This window comes from Coenobita brevimanus, chromosome 88 (genome assembly GCF_032717465.1).
Source record: "Coenobita brevimanus isolate Jiangsu-jjx chromosome 88, ASM3271746v2, whole genome shotgun sequence".
NCBI lineage: Eukaryota > Metazoa > Arthropoda > Malacostraca > Decapoda > Coenobitidae > Coenobita > Coenobita brevimanus.
The window spans coordinates 27,170,300-27,194,617 of record NC_137041.1 but is presented as its reverse complement, the minus strand read 5'-3'; the positions used below and the strand labels follow the sequence as shown (position 1 = coordinate 27,194,617).

General features: G+C 41.1%; 1 protein-coding gene across 1 annotated transcript; it reads left to right on the top strand.

Annotated features, from left to right (window-relative positions):
* Positions 1-6,288: 6,288 nt before the first annotated feature.
* Positions 6,289-21,258, top strand: LOC145411241 (zinc finger BED domain-containing protein 5-like). Its single transcript, XM_080281308.1, has 5 exons — positions 6,289-6,387; positions 14,976-15,082; positions 18,843-18,904; positions 19,435-19,628; positions 19,786-21,258. The coding sequence occupies exons 1-5, from the start codon at positions 6,289-6,291 to the stop codon at positions 21,256-21,258; spliced, it is 1,935 nt and encodes a 644-aa protein (XP_080137434.1).
* The last annotated feature ends 3,060 nt before the right edge of the window (positions 21,259-24,318 follow it).

The following is a 24,318-nucleotide window of genomic DNA, read 5'->3' as shown; positions in this document are numbered from 1 at the left end:
TCCTCCCTCCTTCAATTTTGCTCAGATATACCTTTTTCACCACTCTATTGCTATCCATTTTCATCACATGACCATACCATCTCAGTACACTCTCTTCGATTCTGGTGTCCACAGACTTCCTCACTCCACATCTTTCACAAATTACGTTATTCCGTATCCTATTCACTCTCTGTATTCCACATACATTCCTCAGCAGTCCCATCTCCACTGCTCTCAGTCTTGACTTTTCATCATTTTTATGTCACACCATAGTCTCACATCCACATGTTAAAGTTGGCACTAACACTCCTTCATGTAAGTGTCGTGCAGCTGCAACACTCAAGCCTCTTTCTTATCATGGCCGTCATTGCACCAGCCACTTTCCTTCCTTGTGTCACTCTGCTTTCCACTTCCTTCGTACATTTTCCCCTCTTTTCTATCAGTGTACCCAGGTATTTGAACTCTCACCAATTCCAGTCTCTCTCCATTCACTATAACAGCACACTGGGAGTCACCTTCTCTCTCATAACCATCACCTTACTCTTTTCTACATTTACTTCCAAGGCACGACGCTCACAGACATCAGCAAAACTCTGCACTATCCTACCAAGTTCTTATCCGGTATTTACAGGTAGTCCTGCATCATCAGCATACAAATTTGAGATATTCCATTCATCACCATTCATTGCCAACGTGATCGTGTTTGTACTTCTCTTATCACCCCATCCATAAATATTGAACCGTGGGGACATCACACAACATTATCGAACGCCCACACCGATCGTGACCCATTTACTTAGATGCCCATTTAACCTACCCTTACACATGCTTCACTACCATCACCAAACTCTTGAAGACACCAAGCTGCATATCATCTACAACGTACATGCGCAAATCCTTCCACAATTCTTGTCTGTCTACTCTGTCGTATGTTTTTTCCAGATCCATGAATGCCATAAACACCTTATGCTCCTTCTCACAAGCCCACTCCACTATCTGTCTTACTGCAAATATTTCATCCACACATCCTCTGCCACTCCAAAAGCCACCATGTTCATCACTCACTAGGACTTCTGATATCCCTCTTACTTTCACTGTAATAATTCTTCCATATACCTTCTCTGCCACACTCAATAAACTTATGACACGATGATTCTTCACGCACTTCGCTCGCCTTTATTTTTGTACAGAGGTACAATCACAGCCTTTTTCCGCTCTGCTGGCTGTTTCACTCATCCATGCCTTCTTGCATAACATTATCTTCAACAAGCAATTCATTCCGGTTTCTTCACTACACTTACTCACTTCAGCATACACTCATCAACCCCAGCTGCTTTCCCATTTTTTAACCGCTTCACAGCATTCTTCACCTGTGCGAGTGTCACGTCTCCTGGCACTGCATTCGTTCTCTGCACACCCCCAAAACCAATCATGTTTACAGCCGCTCTAATCTATTCCCGTTCACCAGGCTTTCATAATATTCTTTCCATCTGGTCCTTACTTCATCACCATGGGTTAATAATCTACCACTTACATCCTTCACACTTTCACATTTCTTTCCGCTGTCACTTCTACATTTCCACGTCTCTTTCTAGAATTACTTCCTATTTTCAGTGTATTTTGCATTCACTTTTCTTCCTAGATCATCATATATCTCATTTGTTTTCTGTCTTTACTAGTCTCTTTATAAGCTTCTTGCTAACAGTATATTTAGTTCTTATTTCAATACAACCCCTGTTTTGTAACCACTCTAGCCACTTCTTCCTTCATCCTCCACTGTTCTCTTAATCTCTACTTCCTACCATGCCGTACCTTTCTTCTTTGTTGTTACTCTTGCCACACCACACACCGCTTTGGCATTTCTAACTAAGCAATACCTATACGTATTCCACAGGCTGTCCAGATCCATTTCATTCAAATTCACTGTTTCTAACTCCTCCCCTACGTTGGTCTTGTATTCATCTGTCATTTCTTTGATCCTCAGCGTCTCGACTTTCAGTCTTTCTCCCTGACTGCTCCTCTCTCTCCTGGTCCACCTCACTCCTCTCAGCTTGATCTTGCATACCACAATCGTATGATATGACAGCCCTCCACATCGTACTCTTCCTTCTAAAGACTAAAAATTTACCCCTTTCTCCCTCATTCCTCTCTGCGTTTCCTTCTCACATATTCTCCCCCTTCTCTTCTTTCCTATCTTTTGACACACTCCGCCATTGGTACTCAGTGCGAACTGATAACCAGATCATATTTACCAAAGGACAGAGAAAAGGATGCATGAAAGAAAGTAGGAGCGAGAGTGAGGGCAAGAGAATGACGATGAAACTGTATGAGCGGGCTGGTAGGAATGACCGATTAGGGACATTGCTGTTGCGTGAAAATCTGTCCTAAAGAGAGAGGACAATAAACGAGGAAACGTAGGATGCAGGGGTATATGAGGCAAGGTAAATTTAAAAAGGAATATCAGAGGTACAATAGTGGACAGATGGATGTTATGTTCATGAAATACGAAGAAATGTGTGGAAAAAGAAAGAAAAACTGGTGCAGTGTGGATGTGAAAGGAAAATTATTAGATAACTTAATAAAAGTGATCAAAAAATAAATAAGCTTTACTACTAGTATCCCAGTGAAAACCATTGTTAAATGGAATCGTAATATAAACGGACAGAAGGGTGCTTTGTACGGAGGGGAGACAATAATTGTGACAAAAATGAGCCAAGAAATATTCCAAATGGAGTAAATCAGTGTTAACAATGACAGAAATGACAGAGATATAACGTAATCTGAAAAGGGTAGGATGTATAATCATTAACTATGTGAACAGACTATTCTTCTGGAGTGTATCTGTGGCATGCCAACAGAACCATCAACTGGCATAATCATCATAAAAACAATAGTAGTACTTGATGTTGTTGCTCAGTCCCTGCCCGTCTGATCGAGCAGAAGTAGACCGCAGGTAAGGAACCGACCCCATGGGTTTTTCCCATGGGTTCCATATACCGTTGATGTTATGTCAGTGTCTTAGTGTGACATGTGCTATGCAGTGCTCCATTATGTTTCATGTTGCTTGGGACTATTCTACGAAACTGGGCACATGTCATCTGTGATTCCATCCAAGCTATATCAAAGCTGGTAGCTGAAAAGGGCTGGGTGATTGCCTGCTCTAAGTCTAGCTGGGTAAAAATTATCTCTATTTAGGGAAACTTTCGGTGGGTGGATGTCAGGAGGGGGGCTTGCACTATGATATCGTGATCGAGGTATTGTATTGCTCTGCTCTTGAACTAAGTATGTAGATGTTTCATCATTACTAATGTTGGAATACAAGGAGGTGGGATATTTTTGTGGAGGGTTTGATAATGATTGTGTGGGATTATTTTATGTGCTTATGTGTAATGTCTCCCTCTGCCATGTAATGACAGGGGTGTTTTGCACAGGCACAGACTGCTACATGGAGTTTTTAGGCCTTATATCAAGGTAGTCTCTGACAGGGAGAATTATATTTTCAGAATGTAACTGTGCTGTGGGAATGGTTTTGGTGTAGCCAGTTGTGATGTGTAGGGCGTGGTTCTGTATGATTTACTAGGTGTTGTAGAGGGTTTTAGATAGGGTGGAGCTTATTCCTTGACTCTTTAAAATATTACCTTCTTACCCGTTATTTTCGCATATATGAAAAAAAAATATAGACATAGTATAAGTGAATTTGGCGAACATTTACTGGTATCTCAACAACACTGATGTTCTGAATGCATCTAGTAATGGTTCCACTCAGGGCATTCATGAATATAGGGAACCATATCGCTGTTGTACGTGAACTACAGTTAGCCAAGTCATTGTATCATGATTCATCATGTATGTTTGCTGATGATGTAAGCCTGGTACAGTATAGTTGTACATGATGCCGTAATGTTCATTGTAAATTCTGAATCAGATTTTCCAGTGTTATAAAATCTTCATCTTCTTGAGTCACTTGGGCAATATGCCGACATGAACATTTTTGTTCTATATATTTATAATTCAGCTGTGTGTGTTTTACAGGATAAAAAAAAAGATCGACCATAAAAGAACCACACTGGTTCTATTGAAGTTTGTGTGTGGCAAATGCATAATTGTTGCGACACACATTTCTGATCAACTGAGCGGCACAGAACTGCAGGTAATTGTATCTTATTCTCTAACAGCTGTTTGCCAAAAAATGCTTACATTTCATTATTTTGATTACGATTTCATTTGTTTTTAAACAAGACAGCCTCTGCAATTTGCATGTATTCATTTATACAATCTTTTGTTTCTTAACCGTGAGTGATTTTGTTCGACTGTTTATTTGTCGGGTTGATTCACATGAGTGAAAAATGGTAGCTGCAACTAGATCCCAAACTCAAGTTTATCTGCATGGGTCCATTGTTACTGAATTAACAGGAAGTGAACTCTCTTCACAATCCATGGCACTTGATTTCTCTCCACGTTGCCATCTAGAATTGAAGGAAACTGTTCGATAGTCACCATTAACTACAATTGCAGAAATCACAAAATTCTGGCAGAGGGCAAGAATCCCAGTAGGAGATCCGCAGAAATGCCAAACAAAATTAGAACGGACTTTTGAAGAACGGCGTTTGCTTAAGGAGAACAAGGGGCGGCAGTCTGTATTACAGCAAGCCAGAGAAGCTTACTTTGTCTCCAAGTTTGATGATCTATTTGACACAGCTCATACTGATGCTCTCAATATGATGACTATTGTTGAGGACAAGGATTATTTTGCTAGTTCATTGCGAAAATAGAAGGGGATCAATGGCTAGTATTCATGGAACAATAGCTGCAGAAGGAAAGTGTTCAGAAAACAGAAAGGAGCAGAATCTTGAAATGAGTCGTCAAATGGAAGATATGCAAAGAAGAGACACTGAAACAATAGCACTGATATTATCATCAAGTGCTAGCTCTAGTGAAGAGGATGCAGGCAGTGGTCAGTACGAAAGAGCTACTGACTTAGGTGATGAAGGCTGCACATTTCAGGCTGCAACAACGAGATGGTGTGGTAGAGTGTTATCTCCCCAGAACTTGCAGCAGTTTTAGAGAGACCGAAAATGTCAGATCGGAAAGCAACATTTGTTATTGCTGAAGCAGCCAATGGCTTAGGCCACAACATTGATGATCTTGCTTACAATTGTGATTCGAATCGCAGGCAGAGAATGAGTTACAGGGCAAAACAAGCAGCAGAGTTAAAAGCAGAGTTCCAGTGCAATGTTGTTCACTGGGTTGGCAAACTTATTGTTGACCTGACTAGCAAAGAACAGGTTGATCGACTCCCAGTAATTGTTTCCGGCAGAGGACTTTCTCATTTACTTACAGCCACAAAGGTGCCAAGTGGAACTGGCAAGGCCTAGGCAGTAGCCATCCACAGAGTATTGGTAAACTGGGGTGTAGCTAATAGTGTTCATGCTATGTGCTTTGATACAACCAGCTCAATCACCGGTGGGATTGTTGGCACTTGTGCCTTGGAACAAAAACTTGATAAGGAGTTGCTATCATTAGCAAGTGGACATCACATCATGGAATTGGTCATTAGTACGGTGTTTCAGAATAGTCTGGGTATCGCATCACATCCTGAGGTTCCTTTCTTCAAGCGTTTCAAAGAATACTGGGCATTTGCTGATCAAGAGAAATATGAAACAGGAAAGAGGAACGATAAAATACGTGGACTAGTTGAAGACATTAGTGAAAGCACCATCGATTTGCCCTTAGACATCTGGAAGAGAACCAGCCAAGATTAGATTATAGAGAATTTTTAGATTTGGTCGTTGTCCTTCTTGGAGCTGTTCCAGAAAGGGGAGTCCTATTCGTGGCACCATGCTCGAAGGATGACTAAATTCATTTATTCCTTGAAGATCTGGATGTTCCGCGGCTAATTCACCCTGACACCGAAAGAGGAAAAGGGATTCCAAGACGTGTGTATTTTTGCGGTACATGTTTATCTGCAGGCTTGGATAACGGCTCCCCTCGCAGCCAGTGCTCGATACAACGACTTCCAGCTGTTGAAATCACTTCTGAATTAGACCACAATAAACCGTGCAATATCAAGGGCTACAGCACAGACGTTTTCTAATTACTTGTGGTACTTGTCATCAGAACTGGTTGGACTGACCCTGTCTGACAGCTATGTGAGTACTTCAACAAAGAGGCTGATGGTGAGTGCCATGAAGAAGGATGATGATTTTGACCAAGGTCATACAAAACGAATCAGGGGTCAGTTTGAATTCATACAGGGACCATACTCGTGAATATTTTGTCTCAGTCAAGAGTATGACTCTGCTTTAGATGATGGAGCTTCTAGACACATTTCTTGAAGGCGATCCAGATATGTGGAAGACACGGGAAGACTTCCAGGAAGTTCCAAAGACTATCCGTGCCATCAAATTGGTGAATGATCATTCTGACCGTGACGTTCCTCTGATTCAAGAAAACGGTGACCTTTTGACAAAAGAAGAGTCACAACTTCATTTCTTATTACAAATCATTGAGCAGCACCGGCAGTTTTATTCAGCCAGCATGAGACAGACACTGATTAGACCCTGTGGACTACACTGATTATGTTGCATTTTCACTGTCTTTAAGACAGGTATGTGACAAATTATTGATAATTACAGTAAGCATGTTACATAATGAAAAGAAAACTGTACACACTTTATACCTGCTTTTTTTTTTTTTTTTTTGGTATTGTTTGTGATGATAGAGCTACCTGTAAATATTAAACCAAAAGGTTCAAATTTTATTGAGTATATTTTTAGCTGAAGTGGAACGTTTTTAAAGAGTAAGACCTATGAAAAAAAAATCCAGCTTTTAAGCTCCACTAGAATGGAGGCCCGTGCCGGAGAGGCATAGGACATCACTGATTGTTTGAAGAGTAGTGATAGTGTTTCTTTTGTTACCGAAAGTCTGGTCCTGTAATTGCCTTGAGTGCACTGTGTCTGAAATTGCACCACCTCTTGATGTCTTGTATATGATCCTTGAAGGTGAGTCGGGTGTCACGTCACTCTGAAGATCTTAGTGGAGGGTTTGTGTGTGGGACACATATAATGCTAGCACTTTCGTGGTCTTTGGACACGGATCCGTACCCAGCCTGAAAGTGTCCAACCAGCTCTTTGGACGTGGATCCACGTCAACACAAAGAAGTATTCACCTTAAATCAGAAATTGTGTCTAGCGCCCTGAAGTTCGGTCTCATATTAGCCTAGTTGATTTTCCAGTTTGGTGATGCTATTTTCAGTCATGGGGAAATTCGAAAACGTGACTAAAATCACTTAGAATAAAGTGGTAAAACATTTTTATGTGCTCTTTCATCTTATACTCTTTTATAACTATTTTACTTTTTGAAATATCACTTTCCCTTACTTTCACTGTATCTACAAACACTCAGCTTCTAACAGTATAAAAACAAATTCGCTAATCCAATATTTCGGGGTGGAAAGAAATCAGAATAGAACAAACTCGAGCACGCGGATTTGGAATAAACATTCTTCTGTGCTCTTTCAGCATATACTCGTCATAACTGTTTAACTGTATGAAATATCACTTTCTGTTTTCATTCATCTTATTCTACATAGTCTCAGCTTTCCAATGGTATTAAAAAAATCCGCTGATCCAAATATCTTGGGGTGAAAAAATGATCGGAAAATGAAAAACTCAAGTGCCCCACGGGGAAGGAGGGATGAAGAGCGGGAGGGGGGATAGCAGGTTGGTTCTGCTGGCTACAGGGAAGTCGAACAGCGAAAGTGTTATGTGTGATGTGACGGGAATGTCGGAGTTCACGTTTCCTGCTGGTGAACAGTATGGTGGTGGATTTGGTTAGGGTGATCGTCATCCTCTTGCCCTTGACCCACGTCTGCAGTGTGTTGAGGTGTTCTGCTGTAGTGTGCAGACTGTGTTTGCAAACTGGTGTTCGGTTGTTATGATGATGTCATTTGCATATGAGGCAATGTTTGTGGGTGGATGTGGTGTGGGAATATCATGCACATGTAACGCATAGGTTGAAGAGTGTCAGTGAGAAAACAAAGCCTCGTGGAACTCCGTTAGGGAAATTTCATGTTCATGGTGACCTGAGCTTGGATATAACATGTACTTGTTTATTAGACAAATAGCTGGCAAACAAGAGTATGATGTTTTTCTCCGTTTTTGTCTTGTATATCTTGGTGAATAGTTAGCATCTTGGGGTTAGCATAGAAGGCTTTGCTTATAATCTATTATTGTGAGAAGTATGCATTGTGTGGGTGTCCAGAAGTTGATGGCATCTTATGGTGTGTAAGATTAGTCACAATCCTGGGGGGGAGGGGAGGAAAGTCGCCACTTACAAAGGGAAAATTTAAGTTAAGTTTTGACATAAAGTTAAAGTCTTAAAGTTTTACTTTATTCTGACTTACGCTGCCAATTCTCTGAAAGCGAGAAATATATAAACTTTCCCTTCAGGCGGTAAACAGAAACAAATAATCACTCAAGGTTGCTGAATCAGTAAGTACTGTTGGCCTCAAAGACAAAGAATGAACTTTCCCCCCGCCATTTAATCATTTACCCTGGAACTTAGTAATACTAAGCCAGGTTCTTGCATTAGCCTCTCCTAGCCTGTGCACACGGTTTTATTAAGAATTAATAAGAAAGAACTAGCTTAAATACCAGTTATGATTAAGAAAAGTTTGTACAAGCTGGAAGCAAAGAAAATTAAGAACAATATGGAAAAAATTAAACTTGAATATATATTATTCGAGCTCAGCAGAAAACTTGTGAAACCATTAATTACAACAAGATGAATGCTTCCGTTTCAAAGATGCTTAAGCAAGTAAATTCACTCACTCACCCAATCAAGTTGCCTAACACTCTTTCTAGAAAACAGAAAGAAAATACTTGTAAATCGAGAGATGTGGAGTCAGAATTGCAAATAGGCTAGGTGATCCACTGCACACTGGTCACTGCTCTTCCCCATGCATTCGACGTCCGTCTCTAAGGCTACCAGCTGGAGAGGCATGGAGCTGCAGAGTTCCAAGATGACTGGGAAGTCTAGCCGCTAAGACACGCCAAAACGCGAGGTACTCTTCGGTGATTACTACTATCGTGCACTGCCCTGTCGATTACATCCGTCTGTCGTGGCTGCTGGGCACCAACTGATGTGTTCTCATGCCTGCAGGTTTGCCATTGAGAAAAAGGGGGCAGTGCATCACCCTCTCGGAAGTTACCGGGCAGGGCGAACAGTATATACATAGGCCTACTGATTTTGCTCAGTGATACACCAATGTCTGAGCATAAAAACAGTCACTCCTGAAACAATGGCAAATGTTTCGAAAATCTATTCCAGTCGGAGTGCAAATGCAAGACAGAGCTGAGCGAAGTTTTGGGGGATTTAATACCACGTTCGTAGACTCGTATAATAATACGATGTCACAAATTTGTGACAGTTAGTAGCAAGGGAAAGAGAATATAAGGTAGTTTTACACTGCGGGGGGGGGGGGACGAGGAACAAAAACGTGTCTCGGTCTGTGCATGATGTCATGGGGTGTATATTACGGTGCACTCTTAACCCTTAATGAAGCACCAAAATGGATAAGATAAAGTTTGCAAGAAAACTAACTTAACTTTACTGTACACTATAACATACACAACCAAAGAAGAAACCAGGGTTCGTTTTACAAAAGGGAGGATTCATATAGGCCTCAGGATACAAATATAAAACAAGTTATTTCTTACCTAACCAGAATACACTCAGTGGAAGCTAAGTACTCACAAAGCTTGAGGAAACGTGGAGACTTCGAAGGTTAAATCCAGATATAAATCACACACTAGTGTAAATGGAGGAGTGAACCAAAAATGGGAAATGGTACACAAACAGTGTGTTTTGTAATCAAAGTCACGTATTGAATAGTGTTGGGGAAAAGTGCAACACAATGTCACAAAAGTGTAACGTGACAGTAAATGGGACAAAATGTGTACAACTGACAAAAATGTGTACAGGGATGTGTGTACAAAAAAGGACAAAATGCGTACAGGGATGTGTGTACAAAATACGACAAATGTGTCTTCACATTTTCCTGGAGCTTATAAGGTAGACTTACTCCGCCTTTCTCAGCTAATTAACCACTAGGCTGTCTTAAAAAATAATCTCTGTCCATACAGAAACAATAGAGGCACCTGCTACCAATGAGGGCCTCATACACTCCACACAGAACCAATTGCGTGTCGTCAAGAACGTGACAAAAGCGCCATTTAGGCTTCTAATTGGCAAACATTCCTACTTTGCTCCTCCCACATTATGTCACACCCACAGTTCAAGGACAAGAGGAACTTTCTGCATAATTTGTGAGAAAAACACCTGGTGTGTTATCAGTTGAGAAGGCAAAAGTTGACCGCTTGGGTAAATACAGCTGGGGACCAGGGTTACCCTCTACAGGCAGCAAAACTGATAAGAAAAAAGATTTATGTTCTTAATGGCTCGCTTCTCTCTCCCTTCATTATCACCTTATCTTCTATTTCACCCATTCACTACTGGGGTAACAACGCCAGTGACAATGACGTCAGAGATAATCTAGACTGAGGGTCTCAGGTGATAGTAAGGCCAGTCACTCACCTACCTGCCCTGTGATATGAGCTCCCCGGCCTATATGGATTACTTTTATTTGCATCCTAAACTGCATGCACAGCAATGAAAAGATTAATGTTATGTTTCTGATATATAAAATATGTCTTCAGGAAAAACTACCTGTTTTCAGAGAATATAGGAATGTCTTATGCAGTGTCATATAGACTCAGATCCGACGTCATAGGTGTCTGTAAGGTAGCTGATTATGAGAAAAACAACTGAAAATATTGACAGAGATCACTGGTTGAGAGCATAACACCAAACACCTGCCAAATAATCCGGAAATTGCCAGTTAACATTGGTATACCATTACATCAGTTTTCTTTCACACTCCCATTCTCTCTCTCTCTATTATCCCTGACGTCACATCCTCTGTGCGAGCCGGGGACGGTGAACCTACCTCTCATATTCTCTTTACCTTGGTAAGTAGGGTGTTCGTAGAGTGAAAAGCTCTGAATCCATATTGTGAATGAATAAGACGGACGTGTGGGAGTGAGGCATTCAGTTATTTTGGGTGGTATACTAAGTAGTGTTATGGGTCAGCAGAAAGAAGTGTAGGGTCTTTGGAATAATTTTGGTTATGATTAGTCCATGTTTCCAAAGACTGGGAATTTCTACAGTGTGCGTATGAGTCGTTGCTGCTGTTTGTCAGAACCCAGATTCCTTGTGACCCTGAAATATGTTTCAAGTGTAGGCCGCTAATATCATCTGGCCCAGTATTTTTAGAGTTAGTTTTCTTCATAATGTAACATGCGTGTTCTATTCTAAAGTGAAGGGCGTTGCATTATGATGGAGTGGAAAGGACTGCCTATGTTGAGAGGGTTGTTTTCAGACTAAGTGTATGTTGGTGTTTAACTTATGTGTATATAGTGATTTATGAGTGTGTTTCCTTGTTCATTCTAGGAAGGGACGTGTTGTGTTTTGGATGTGATGCCAGCGTGGGTCTTGGAAGTATATGTTTATGATTTGGCAGTACTGCAAAATAAAACATTTTGTAGAGACGTGAAAGGTCTGTGGAATGACTAAGTGTTGTTACAAAGGCTTTCTACTTTTCCATTTGCTTTTTACTAGTCTCGTTGTTGATATCATATTTAGCCTTGGAGCCTTGTGGTGGGGTCTTATGTGTATGAGAGGGGTGATCTGTGTGCTGTCACGTTGTCTATGAAACATAAGGTGACCAGATTAATTGGAGCTAAAAGCGAGACGCGCGCGTGCGTGTGTGTGTGTGTGTGTGTGTGTGTGTGTGTGTGTGTGTGTCTATAGATAGATAGATAGATAAATATAGATAGATATATATATAGATAGGTTGATAGACAGATAGATAGATATATAGATAGATAGATATACAGACAGATAGACAGCGACCGCTGCTGCTCTACACCTCAAACTGAGGCTGCAAATCAAACACTAACGTCTCCTACGAACTCCGAACATACCGTACGGTACAGTGAATGGGTCGACCAAAGTTACCAGCTAGTGAGCATTACAGATTTTATATTAATAATTCGGTATTTCATTTGGTTAGGATTATGCATAATTTTTCTAATTCATCCTAATTTCATAAAAGGTCAGGTTATATCTAATGCAATAGTAAGTTTCTAAAAGCGGGACAATTAAGATAATTTGCTCAAAAAGCGGGACATTCTTATCACAATTAAAAAAGCGGGACAGACGTCCAAAAAGCGGGACTGTCCCGCCTAAAAGCGGGACTCTGGTCACCTTAATGAAACAGGTAATCTCTGGTGTAAAGTTTGAGTCGTAGTGTCTTCGGTTGCCTCGTGGAATGTGGTGTTTGTTTACGTTTCGTATGTTGCTGCCCTTTGTAATGTGTCTCTTAATGTTGATGATGGGTGTATTGCTTGGTGGGCTGATTTTTTTCCAGTTTCCTCACTGAATTTTGTCGTTTGCTTTCTTGTAATTTGTATTTGTGAAGTGTAATCGCTCTAGTTTGGACTGTGTGTCTGTGGTGATAATGATGGACAGACGATCTGTGGCAAATTTGCAAACTTGCATGTCCATGTAAGTGCTGGGAAAAAAGAATGTGATGTCTGGGGAGGAGGGGATGCGGTTTGCTGGTGTGGGAAGAGGGTGTATTGTGAGGTGTCACTGAGGATGTGCATGATGTTGAGTTGTGAAACATTGTCAAGGACTCGGCGATCGTTTTGACTGTGTTCGTACCACGCAAGTTTATAGTATGAAAGTCCCCAGCAACGATGGAGAAAGAGATGAAAGTTGTTTTGTGCTGGAACAGTCTAGGGGTGATAGGAATATGGTTAAAAGGTTAATATCTTGTCTGTCCCCAGAAATGACACTGTCTCTATTTACACTCTTGTGTCATTTTGGAAAAGTGATTGTTTTGTTTGTGCTGTGTTATGTTGAGGACTGATTGGTGAGTACAAGTAATAAGGCCTCCTTCATAGCCCTCATTTCCGTCTGAGAGGATGTTTGAGTAGTGTTCATTTTTAGAGGTCTGTTGCGTGTGTCAGTTTTGTTTCTTGTAGGGGTGCTGTGTGTGTCATGGTCGTGAAGGATTTTTTTTTTTTTTTTTTTTTTTTGAGGCTGTCAACATTTAGCTGTAACAGGCTTATGGTGTGCATGTGGTGTATGTCTGTGTTGTATGTGAAGTGCTTGTGCACAGGAACTGAGTTTTGATGTCTGTGATTGTGTGAGTGGGGGAGTTGTTGGAGGGGGTGGGGGGAGTTGCATTTCGTGTGACAAGTAATGTCTGTGGACGTTCATAGATGTCATAATCTATATTCCATGGCACTGTCTGGCATTTATTTGTGCTGTGTCTGCTTGGAGTGCATTGAACAGATCCACACGTATATCTTGTACTTGTGATGTGTAGGGAGCATTTAAATCAAGTTTGGATTACTCTCACTGTCTCCACCCAGTATGAGAAGCAGGGAAATTACCACTGATGGCTCATTTCCTTAAGTGTAAAAATGGTGTAAGAGCAGCTGCCCCCACGTGGGAGATAGCGCCTTGCCAGGCTGGGATAGGTTCCTCCTCGCAGGATGCAGGGCAGGATGAGGAAAATGTTCGCAGGTAGGAGTTGCTTCTCGTCACCCTGGGCAACAACATCAACATAGGAAGACTCCTCTCCAATACCAATAGTAGAAATGGCCAGTGGTCCCCTATCATAGTATAATTAGGATCAAAATTGCCCATTGGTCAAATCAGATGATATATTGGCGATAATCCTTTGTGTTAGGTCCGGTTCTTTGCTGGAATAATAAGAAGCTGATCACAAGATGAGTCTGAATGATACTGAATTGAGGCTATGGGTTTAGTAATTCTTCACTGAGGGGTACGAACCAGCTTCTAAAACCAAACCATCGGATTTCTACAACATCTACACATTCCTTAGGGTTAAAAGTAAAGTTTCATAATATTGTTAAGAAACGAGATTTGTCAGTTAGGTGCTCAAGAAGCACCTCGACGTTTCCCGATGTTTAAATTAGCTAGTTCCGGTTCTGGTATGAGTCAAAGTTGCCAGTTTGTGTCTACCTGCTGTTTGTGAGCGTAGTTATTTCATAAGTAATGCATAATTTTTTTTGCTCTTTTACTCTATAATGTTTTTATTATGTGCTTGCATGTTAAATTATGGAATTCAAGTTTGTATGCATAATAATTTAGGGTGTTATGTAATGTAGGAAAACTCTGGCATGTTTTGATGTCTCTTATTTGATAACTGTTGTTGCTTGCTAGGGGCTGATATGCAAGACCAACACGTCCTAGAATGTTAGAGAAGTAGATCATTCTAGTACAATGCAAGCTTATGTAAGGATGGATAAGAGACTAGAACAAGGTCAGTCGGTTTTGGTTCAGATTGAGTATAATGTAGTGTCAGTGCAGTGTCCGTGAAGATTGTATATTTTTGGTACTTGTGAAAACAGTGGCAAACAGTGACGTGTTATTGAAGTTTGTATATCATCGGATCATGTGAAAAATAGTGAAGTGTAGTCAAGCATTTATTGTAATTACAGTTAGTAAAGTGTGTATAGCTCCCGAGTTTGTGAGAACAGTGTGAAGCTGGAAAACATTAAGTGGAATTATCTGGAAAATAAAGACAGTGAACTTTAAGATGCCAGTGTTTATTTTCACCTCAGCTGATCTTGTGTGCTGTACACCGAAAGGCTGACCATAGGAAGAACAACTCACTGAGCAACGTCCTTTCTTTACTGAACTACAGCTGTTGGAGCCTGTGGCTGTGCGGGGTGAGGACATAATACTGGTGTCAGGAGTGTGAATTAAGTGCTGCACTGAGTCAAACCTTCGACATGGAAGCCGGAGGTGTGCAGACAAGGTCTCGAGCTGAGCAGAAGGAGAACATTTCCCTGGCGACAATTGTAAAGCTAATACAAGCACAAAGTGCCCAATTACAGGCCCAAAGTAAAGAACGGAAAAAGTTCAGTAACAATATCAAAGAACTATTACAGGCACAAAAGAAAGAACTCAAAGAACTAGTGCAGGCACGAGGTGTACTGCTGAGGTAAATAGGGAACCACTACAGGCACTGAATGAAGGAGAGAAGGAACTCAAAGAACTAGTACAGGCACGAGGTGTACTATTGAAGATAATAGGGAACAACCAGAGGCACAACATGAAGAACAAAAAGAACTATATGAGCACCTTCAAGAGGCATCAGAGGAGCAACAGAGGGAATTACAACCAAGGATGCAAGGACAGGTAGATTCTTTCACGGGGGAAATGAAGGAAGAACAACAGCAACAACTTAAGGACGAAGTAGATGCCAAGCTAGAGCAGCAGAAGTATGAGGTAAGCAATAATGTGACAGACTGTAAACAACATGTAGATGAACAAAGACAATTAATGATGAAATAGTGGCGGATTGCAAATAGCATGTGGACAACCAGCTGAAAGTTAGTGAGGGAATAGTGATGGAGTCCAGACAGCTTGTAGATAACTAGTTGAAGCATGTAGTTGACAGTGTGAAGATAATTAGTGAGAAAATTAAGGCTGTAGAGAAATATTGCACTACTGAGCCTCGGGTTAGTGTACAGAGGGCATATGAAAGGAAAGGACAGTGTATAGTGAATCTTGACAGGTCCCAGGCATCTAAAGGTAGCATTACAGGGTTGAATAATCAGAATGCAGAAGTTTTAAGGCCTGACCTTAATTATGATGCCCAAGTTTTTAGGCTCCAAACAGTGTAGTGCATGGCTATAATGGGAGTCCAATAAAAAAGAAACATCAGGAATCTGATGGCAGAGTATCTTGGGAAGAAGGGTCCAGGTTAAGCCCTGCGACCAAGAGCTAATGGAGTCAGCGGGACCTTCTTCATTTGAACGACGGACTACTGGAGCGTCAGTGGGAGACACCCGATGGCCTCAGTGGTATTGGCAAATGGTGGTTCCAAAGAAAATGGAGTCTAAGATCTTGGATGAGTCCGATAACCAGATCACTAGTGGGCACCTGGGAGTGAAGACAACTCTAAGCCGGCTGCAACACAGGTTCTACTGCATTGACATGCATCAGACTGTTGAAGAGTGGTGTCGGGCCTGTGATGCGCCAAGAAGGGACCCAAGAAACGTGGTTGTGCCCCTCTTCAGCTGTACGAAGTGGGTGCACCAATGGAAAGAGTCACGGTGGATATTGCTGGACCTCTGACACTGACTGAAAGAGGAAACTGGTATATATGTGTCGCCACAGACTACTCCACAAAGTGGCCAGAAGCCTATGCTATCTTCGATCAAGAGGCTGCGACTGTTGATCAGGTGTTGGTTGATCAGTTTTTCTGTTATTTTGAGATGCCACAAGAGCTACATTCAGACCAGGGTAGACACTTCGAGTTTGCTGTGTTCCGTGAGTGCTGCAACTTACCAGGGATCAAGAAGACCACGACGACCCCACTAAGGGATGGTGGAGAAATTCAGTTGGACTCTGGGACAAGAACTGGCCAAGTACTGTGTACAGGGACCAACAGAATGAGACCAGATGTTACTTGCGTTGCTGATGGCATATCGGTCTGCATCCCATGAGTCTACCAGCTACACCTCTGCAAAACTGATGTTGGGCCATGAGTTATGCTTACCTGTTGACTTGTTAATAGGAAGACCACCTGGTGAATAGCTACATACAGACACCACCGGCTATGCAAAACACCTTCGGGAAAGGCTGGCTGAGGTACAACATCAAGTGCGAGGAGTCCTCAAGTTTTCAGGAGAGGTGATGAAGTGCAAGTATGATGCCAAGGCAAGTGAGGTGAACTTAGAGGATGGTGATCAAGTTTGGTTATACAATCCTCAGTGAAAGAAGAGACAGTCACCGAAGCTGCAGAGCCCTTGGGACAGGCGTTACACTGTGTTGGACTGCCTATCAGATGTAACATATCGAATTTCGGGGAGGCAGGAAGTCTCGCCCAAAGGTGATACACATGAACCGTCTGTGGTAGTACCATGGGCCAGGACGGTACAGCTGGGACATCGATGAATTGTACTTTCCCGCAGCCAAGGATTTTGAGGAGGACCAAGGAACTGAAGGGCAAGAGGGTGGTGACAGTTTCCCGAGGGAAGAAGCGAATCAAGAAGAGGACCAAGACCCAGAAGAAGTGGACCGTGTGGAGGAACAAGGACATCGTCAGAAGCAGCAGAAGACTTGATAAGTTGAAGGACTATTTTGTGTATAGTTCCATTAAGGTTAAGGTTTGTGTTTGTATGTACTGTGCAGTTTTGTTGGGACGGCAAAGAACTAGGGAGGGGGTTGTGTTAATAAACGAGATTTGTCAGTTAGGTGCTCGAGAAGCATCTCGACGTTTCTCGATGTTTACAGTAGCTAGTTCCGGTTCTGGTACCAGTCACCGTTGCCAGTTTGCGTCTGCCTGCTGTTTGTGAGCGTAGTTATTTCATAAGTAATGTATTAATTTTTGTGTGCTTTTTCTCTATAATGTTTTATTTATGTGCTTGTCAAATTATGGAATTCAAGTTTGTATGCAAAATAATTTAGAGTGTTATGTAATGTAGGAAAACTCTGGCATGTTTTGATGTCTCCTAATAGGTAACTGTTGTTGCTTGCTAGGGGCTGATATGCAAGACCAACACGTCCTAGAATGCTGGAGAAGTAGATCATTTTAGTACAATGCAAGCTTATATAAGGATGGATAAGAGACTAGAACAAGGTCAGTCGGTTTTGATTCAGTTTGATTGTAGTACAGTGTCAGTGCAGTGTCAGTGAAGATTGTATATTTTTGGTACTTGTGAAAACAGTGGCAAACAGTGACTTGTTGAAGTTTGTTTATCATCGGAACTTGTGAAAAACAGTGAAGTGTTGTCAAGCATTTAGTGTAATTACAATTATTAGTAAAGTGTGTATAGCTCCAGTGTTTGTGAGAATAGTGAGGTGAAGTTGGAAAGCATTAAGTGGTATTATTTGGAAAATAAAGACAGTGAACTTTAAGAAGCCAGGTTTATTTTCTCCTCAGCTGATCTTGTGTGCTGGACACCGAAAGGCTGACCATATGAAGAACAACTCACTGGGCAATGTCCTTCCTGTACCGAACTACTGCTGTTGGAGCCTATGTCAGTGTGGGGTGAGGACGTAACAATATAAAACACATTAAATTTACAGGGGTTCCCAAACCAGGGGTCGGGACCCCAAGTGGGGTCGGAATGCTCATTATTTGGGGTCACAAGCAGGTCATGGGGTCGGTGGGGTCGCTGAGGTACCCACAATGCCTGGGGGTACGAAACAGAATCTAAGGCTAAGCCATAAGCTTCATGCAATGAATAGTTAAAATTATTACCGTATGATTATCATTACAGGTACCGTATTATACTTAAGGTATTTATTTTACATTATTATCCGTTTTCTAACTAAAAACAATTATGCAATTAAATAGTCATAATTGATACCAGTACCCAGCTTGTACCTGCAGGTTTGTGGTTCGGTGTTGTCGCTTTGTGTGTGTGTGTGTGTGTGTGTGTGTGTGTGTGTGTGGCGAACTGTCCTGTCCTGAGCCGGCCAAGTGGGCGACGTGGTGCGTGTGTGTGTGTGTGTGTGTGCACATGGCGTCAGCTGACTGCGTGTCACCTGATTGTTTGGCGCGGCAGCCGACTGGGGCTAAGCAGGTTGTCGCTGGTGTGGCGTGGTGAGACGTGTAGGTCTGGCGTTGCTTGTGCTGTGTATGGCTCGTTTTTTATATCTAACTACATGGGTGAGGCTTAACGTGTTTCATATGTCATCAGTTATACGCGTATAATACGTGTTCAGTTATATGACTGGCGCTGTTGCAGTGTAGCTTCGCTGATCGCCCAGCCCCAGACTCTCAGTTGTATTCTGGGCTTTGGAGTGACAGGTTCGTGTTGCTAGTGAAGTGTGTTTTTTTAAGGTATATTGTACTGGTTCTTAACTGCGGGTACAAGACATGGTGTTAAATAAACGAAATAATAATAATATTCAATTTTTTTTTTAATCATTGAAATTATTTAGTATTTTCGAGGTGTTATTAATATTCTTAAAACTTAGCCTTTTTCTAACTCAAAACTATGATGCAACTATATTTTTATGAGTGTACTGTTAAGTACTGTTAGTTGGAAGTTGGACATTGACCAGTTGTGCTCTGAGCTTGAGAGGAATACATTAGTACTGTTGCAATCTGGGGTTTGTGTGGAACCTATATATATATACTGCAGACAATTGGTGATTTAATGTGGTATTTTAGTGTGGTAAGATGGTGCAATGCTATGATATTGTGCAGCAAAGGAGGCATTATAATGGAAAGAGAAGTGATGATGTTGCGTCACTGTTTTGAAGATACTTTATTTGCATTGCTAATTAATAACATTAAGCAAAATATTTTTAGTAATACGTGCAATTTTCTTCCAGGCATTATGGAGAGGTTTTTAAAGATACCATCTGAAACATCAGCCAAGAAACGGAAACGCTTTATTAATTCATCATTCCTCGACAAGTATGGAATTGCTGATGTCAGTGGTAAAGGTATATGTGTAATGTGTTCTAAAGAACTTGCTGAGGAATCACTGAAGCCTAATAAACTACAGAGACACATGGAAACGCACGCAAATATTGCTGTTCTCTCAGAAGAGGCCCGCAAAAGAATTTTTCATCATCGTTATGAAAATCTAACCAAGTCTGAGGCAATTTTATGCAGAGCACTATCTCAGAAGGAAAAGATGGAAATGTTTTTCGTATAAGACAGCTTTCCTCATTGCTCAGCAAAAGCGACCTTTCACAGAGGGTGAGACTATCATAAAGCCTGCTTTAAAAAACTTTTGTGAAGTATTTGAGGGTGAACCATTTGCTAAAAAGATCCTTGAAGCTGTTGATGAGGCTTCTCTCAGCAATAATACCATAACAAGACGCATCCAGGGTATTGCAGCAGACCTGAAAGAGCAAAGTTTGGAAGACTTCAGAAATTCCCCATGGACAGCCCTGGCACTGGACGAGTCAAATGATATTTCAGCACAACCGCAATTTCTAATCTTCGGAAGATTTCTAAAGGAAAGCTCTGTCACTGAGGAACTGCTTGCTTGCATTTCACTCGAAAGTACAACAAGAGGTGAGGATATATTTAATGCTATAGATAAGTTCTTCACTGAAAACAACCTGGACTGGAGTAAAGTAATTGAATGTAGCATGGATGGTGCTCCATCAATGATGGGCAAGAATATTGGAGTGCGTGGAATTCTATCAAGAAAACATCCTCACATTAATATAAACCACTGTATTATCCATGGTCAGAGTTTGGCTTCTAAAGACATGTCTCCGAACTTCTCTGATGTGATGCAGGTAGTCATTTCCACTGTCAATTATGTGAAGGCTAGGGACCTGAATTCTCGCATGTGCAAACAGTTGTGCATCACTGAAAATTCTAATCATAACACACTGCTAATGCATACTGCTGTCAGGTGGCTGTCAAGAGGAAAAACCTTGAAAAGAGTTTTCCTTCTTCACCGTGAACTGGCCACATTCTTGCAAGATCAGGGGCACAAGAATGCTTGTTATTTTTGTGATCCACACTTTCTTGCTCACCCTGCACTTCTGACTGACGTTTTTGAGCACGTTAATAAGCTCAACACAGAACTTCAAGGGAAAGGGAAATTTGTGTTCGACCTTCAGGGTGCAATAAAGGCTTTTGTCAGCAAGCTGCAGATACTACGAGAAGAAGCTGAAGCTGATAAGTTTTCTCATTTCCATCACTACTTGGAATTTACAGCTACAAAGGATATTGATTTTAATGAAGCACTAGATCTCGCAGAAGAGAAACAGGATTTACTGGATTATTTGCAGAATCTGACGGGGAATATGAATGCTAGATTCCCAGAGTTGCTAACCGAGTTTTTTGATCTTGTGCAGTTTCCATTCAAAACTGATGCAAAGCAGTGTGGTTCTATTGCACTTGAAATGGCAGAATTACAAGCTGACAATGAAGCAAGAGTGGACTTTGATGTGTATAAGGACATAGGAAAGTTTTGGATTAATTTAGCAAATAAGCATTCAACAGTAAGAAATCGAGCCTTGGAGGTTCTTGTACAATTTGGAACCACCTATGTTTGTGAGGCAGCATTCTCATCAATGGTGTTCATTAAAAATGACTATCGTAGCCGTATGACAAACATCAACTTGGAAAATTGTATGATGTGTTGCCTGACATCATATACCCCCAGATACAGAAAATTGATCAAATAGTCCAAAACCCAAATAGTAGGCTACTCATAATATCAGAAAGCCATGAGGTGCAGTATGATACTTGCAATAGAGGTAATTACTGAGTAGCATGTTACGTGGTGTTAAAATGGGATTACCACTTTGTAATTGCCAATTTTGAGAATTTCATTTATGATTACCTTTTGTTTTGTGAATAGAATTTATTATGTTTACTGTGTTTCTCCTTTATATAAATACTTTACATATATACCATCATATGACCAAAAATTCACAATAGTGCTGTTAATGTAGAAGTAACCATAGACACGGGATATATATATATATATATATATATATATATATATATATATATATATATATATATATATATATATATATATTAACTTGGGGTCGCACTGAACAGTTGAAAGTGCTGAACAGGGTCGTGCTAGGAAAAACTTGGGAACCCCTGCATTAAAACTTAGAAAAGCTTAAGTGTCTAAAAAAAAAATCTGAATGCAAAACTGACGGTCACTGAGCTCCTCCCAAAATGAATTCATCAGATTTCAACTTGCTCTACACATTTCCAGACGTTAAACACCAAATTATCAACATTTCATAACTTGCCTAACCTACAAACGTACGACAGGGAACGAGTATAACATGTGACATTTTAGGCTGGCAGGTGATACCAGATGCCGCACTGAGTAACGTATGATAATCAGCCTTTCAATTGCTCGGCAATAACTTAGTAACTTAGTGACATGGGCATTTATCGTTCAGCCCGATGGAGGATCTGACACCTATCTGAATTATTCTTTCCTCTCATATTCTTCCTTTTGTCTTGATTTCATATATAGCTATGCAGTCGTCTCGCAAGACTTAAATTTTCGTATTTATTTTATTCTTTTAACCCGTACCCTCCTGACATCGTACGTCGTACGACAGTACATGATAGCTGCCATGGACCCGCCATCGTACACCGTACGATTCGCAATAGCAAAGTACATTGCATGCACATTTTTCAAATTTCGTGATTCGTGGCAGACAGATGTGTGAGACCTTCCTCAAGTGTATGTTAGTGGAAACAACAGTACCAGTATCAGCTAGTCAAGTCTGCCAGAAATCGGCGATTTATGGGTGGTACCATTATGAACCTTAGTTATTTTCTCCCATTATATATATATATATATATATATATATATATATAGGATGAATGAAAACAGTGATTAGATGTCGTTCGTTTAGAATGGATGTAAAGAGAAGGCTGTATGAGGGTGTTGTGGTATCGACTGCATTATATGGGGCTGAAACATGGAATATGGGTGTAGCAGTGAGGAAAAGATTGAATGTAATGGAAATGAGGTGTCTGAGGAGTATGTGTGGAGTGACGCATATGGATCGAGTGCGGAATGATGAAGTGCAAAGAACTGGAGTTGTTCAGGAGATGGCTGGTAGAGTTGAGCAGAGGGTGTTGCGATGGTTTGGGCATATGGAGAGAATGGATAATGTGCGATTGGTGAAAAAGATAACTAGATCTGATGTGAGAGGTGTAAGGCTGAGAGGAAGACCACGAATAGGATGGATGGACAGTGTGAAGAGAGCGCTGGATGCGAGAGGGATGTCTGTTGAGCAAGGAAGAGTGGCTGTGCGTGACAGAAATAAATGGAGAGAAATTGTGAATGAATAAGTGATGACGCAGCCCTGAGGGGATATTCTCCCGCATTTGGTCTGATCAGCTATTTCAGGTAAGGTGCAGGTAAGGGGATGAGTCTGTTATGATGTGGCAGGGGTAAACCAGCTCTGCTGTCGGGCCCTGCTGCGGATGTCACTGATTGCATTGCGCAGTTGACCCTTGTGCGGTGTGGTGTGGTGAGGATCTGTCCGTTCTCCCCTTTGGGGCTAAGATGCGAATGAATGTGTTTGAATGGATGAGTAAATGGAGAGTGTGTCGTCCTGTCTCGGCTACCTCCCTTTCCTTGGGGGAAGCAGCCTAGTTATATATATATATATATATATATATATATATATATATATATATATATATATATATATATATATATATATATATATGTATAACTACAATATCGTTGCTGTATATGTACTTTTGTAACAAATAAATGTGAATATATGTAGTTACGTTGCTTTTGAGTAGTTACCCTCCTTTTTCCCACTGTAGAAAACGGAGCAGCTGCACCGGCCCGGCCACAGAACACCTGGCTGAGGTGAAGGGGGACTCACTTTAGGAGCACTTAGGGGTGACGGGAGCAACTCTCTTTGTGATATTCATTAGTTTCTCACCAAAGAGGAATGTTTGAGCAAAAAATAAATAAAATGGAAAATTAATGGGATTTTCATGGGGTGGGGGGGCCCGATATAATCGGGAGGGTACAGGTTAAAAATGCTGAACTAAAGTGTTATGTGTAAAAGAAAAAAATGTTCGGTCATTTAATACTTCGGGAACAATATCATGAAAGAAAGCATCAACAGCTAAAGAAGTCAAAGATAATACTCTGTCAGTTTCACGACATAACTTGATAAACAAAGCAGGTAATTTTGTGAACACATTCTTTGGCTAAAGGCCTTCAAGGGTTCTTTTTAAAAATTGCCTACAGTATAAGGTTCCCAGAGGACCAAAACACGACTGAATTTAGGTTACTGATAGTAAGAAAAAGCAGAAGTAGGACTTCAAAGCAAAATGGAATGATTTGAACTGTAGGGAATTTAGGGGACTCAGTGACAGAAACAGAATGGAACATTGTGAAAAGATTCATAGTAGGATGCAACAAAGGGAACAACAGAAAGAGGATGTTTGCCCGTAAGGAAAATTATAAGACACTTATATGCACTGATGAACCTGAAGATGGTTCTGTGCATCTTATTGTTGGTGAAAGGACTGTTGATTAGGAAACAAATGTGGATTTAAGCAGTAACGAAGTGGCCCAAGTATTTACCATCTATCTATCTATCTATCTATCTATCTATTGCCAGACGCCTCAATCCCGTTTGGGGTGGCCACAAACAAATCGCCTCCAAGTCGCCCTGTCCCCCGCCATTTCACTGCCCTGCTCCCAACTCACACCCCCCTCTCTCATATACCTC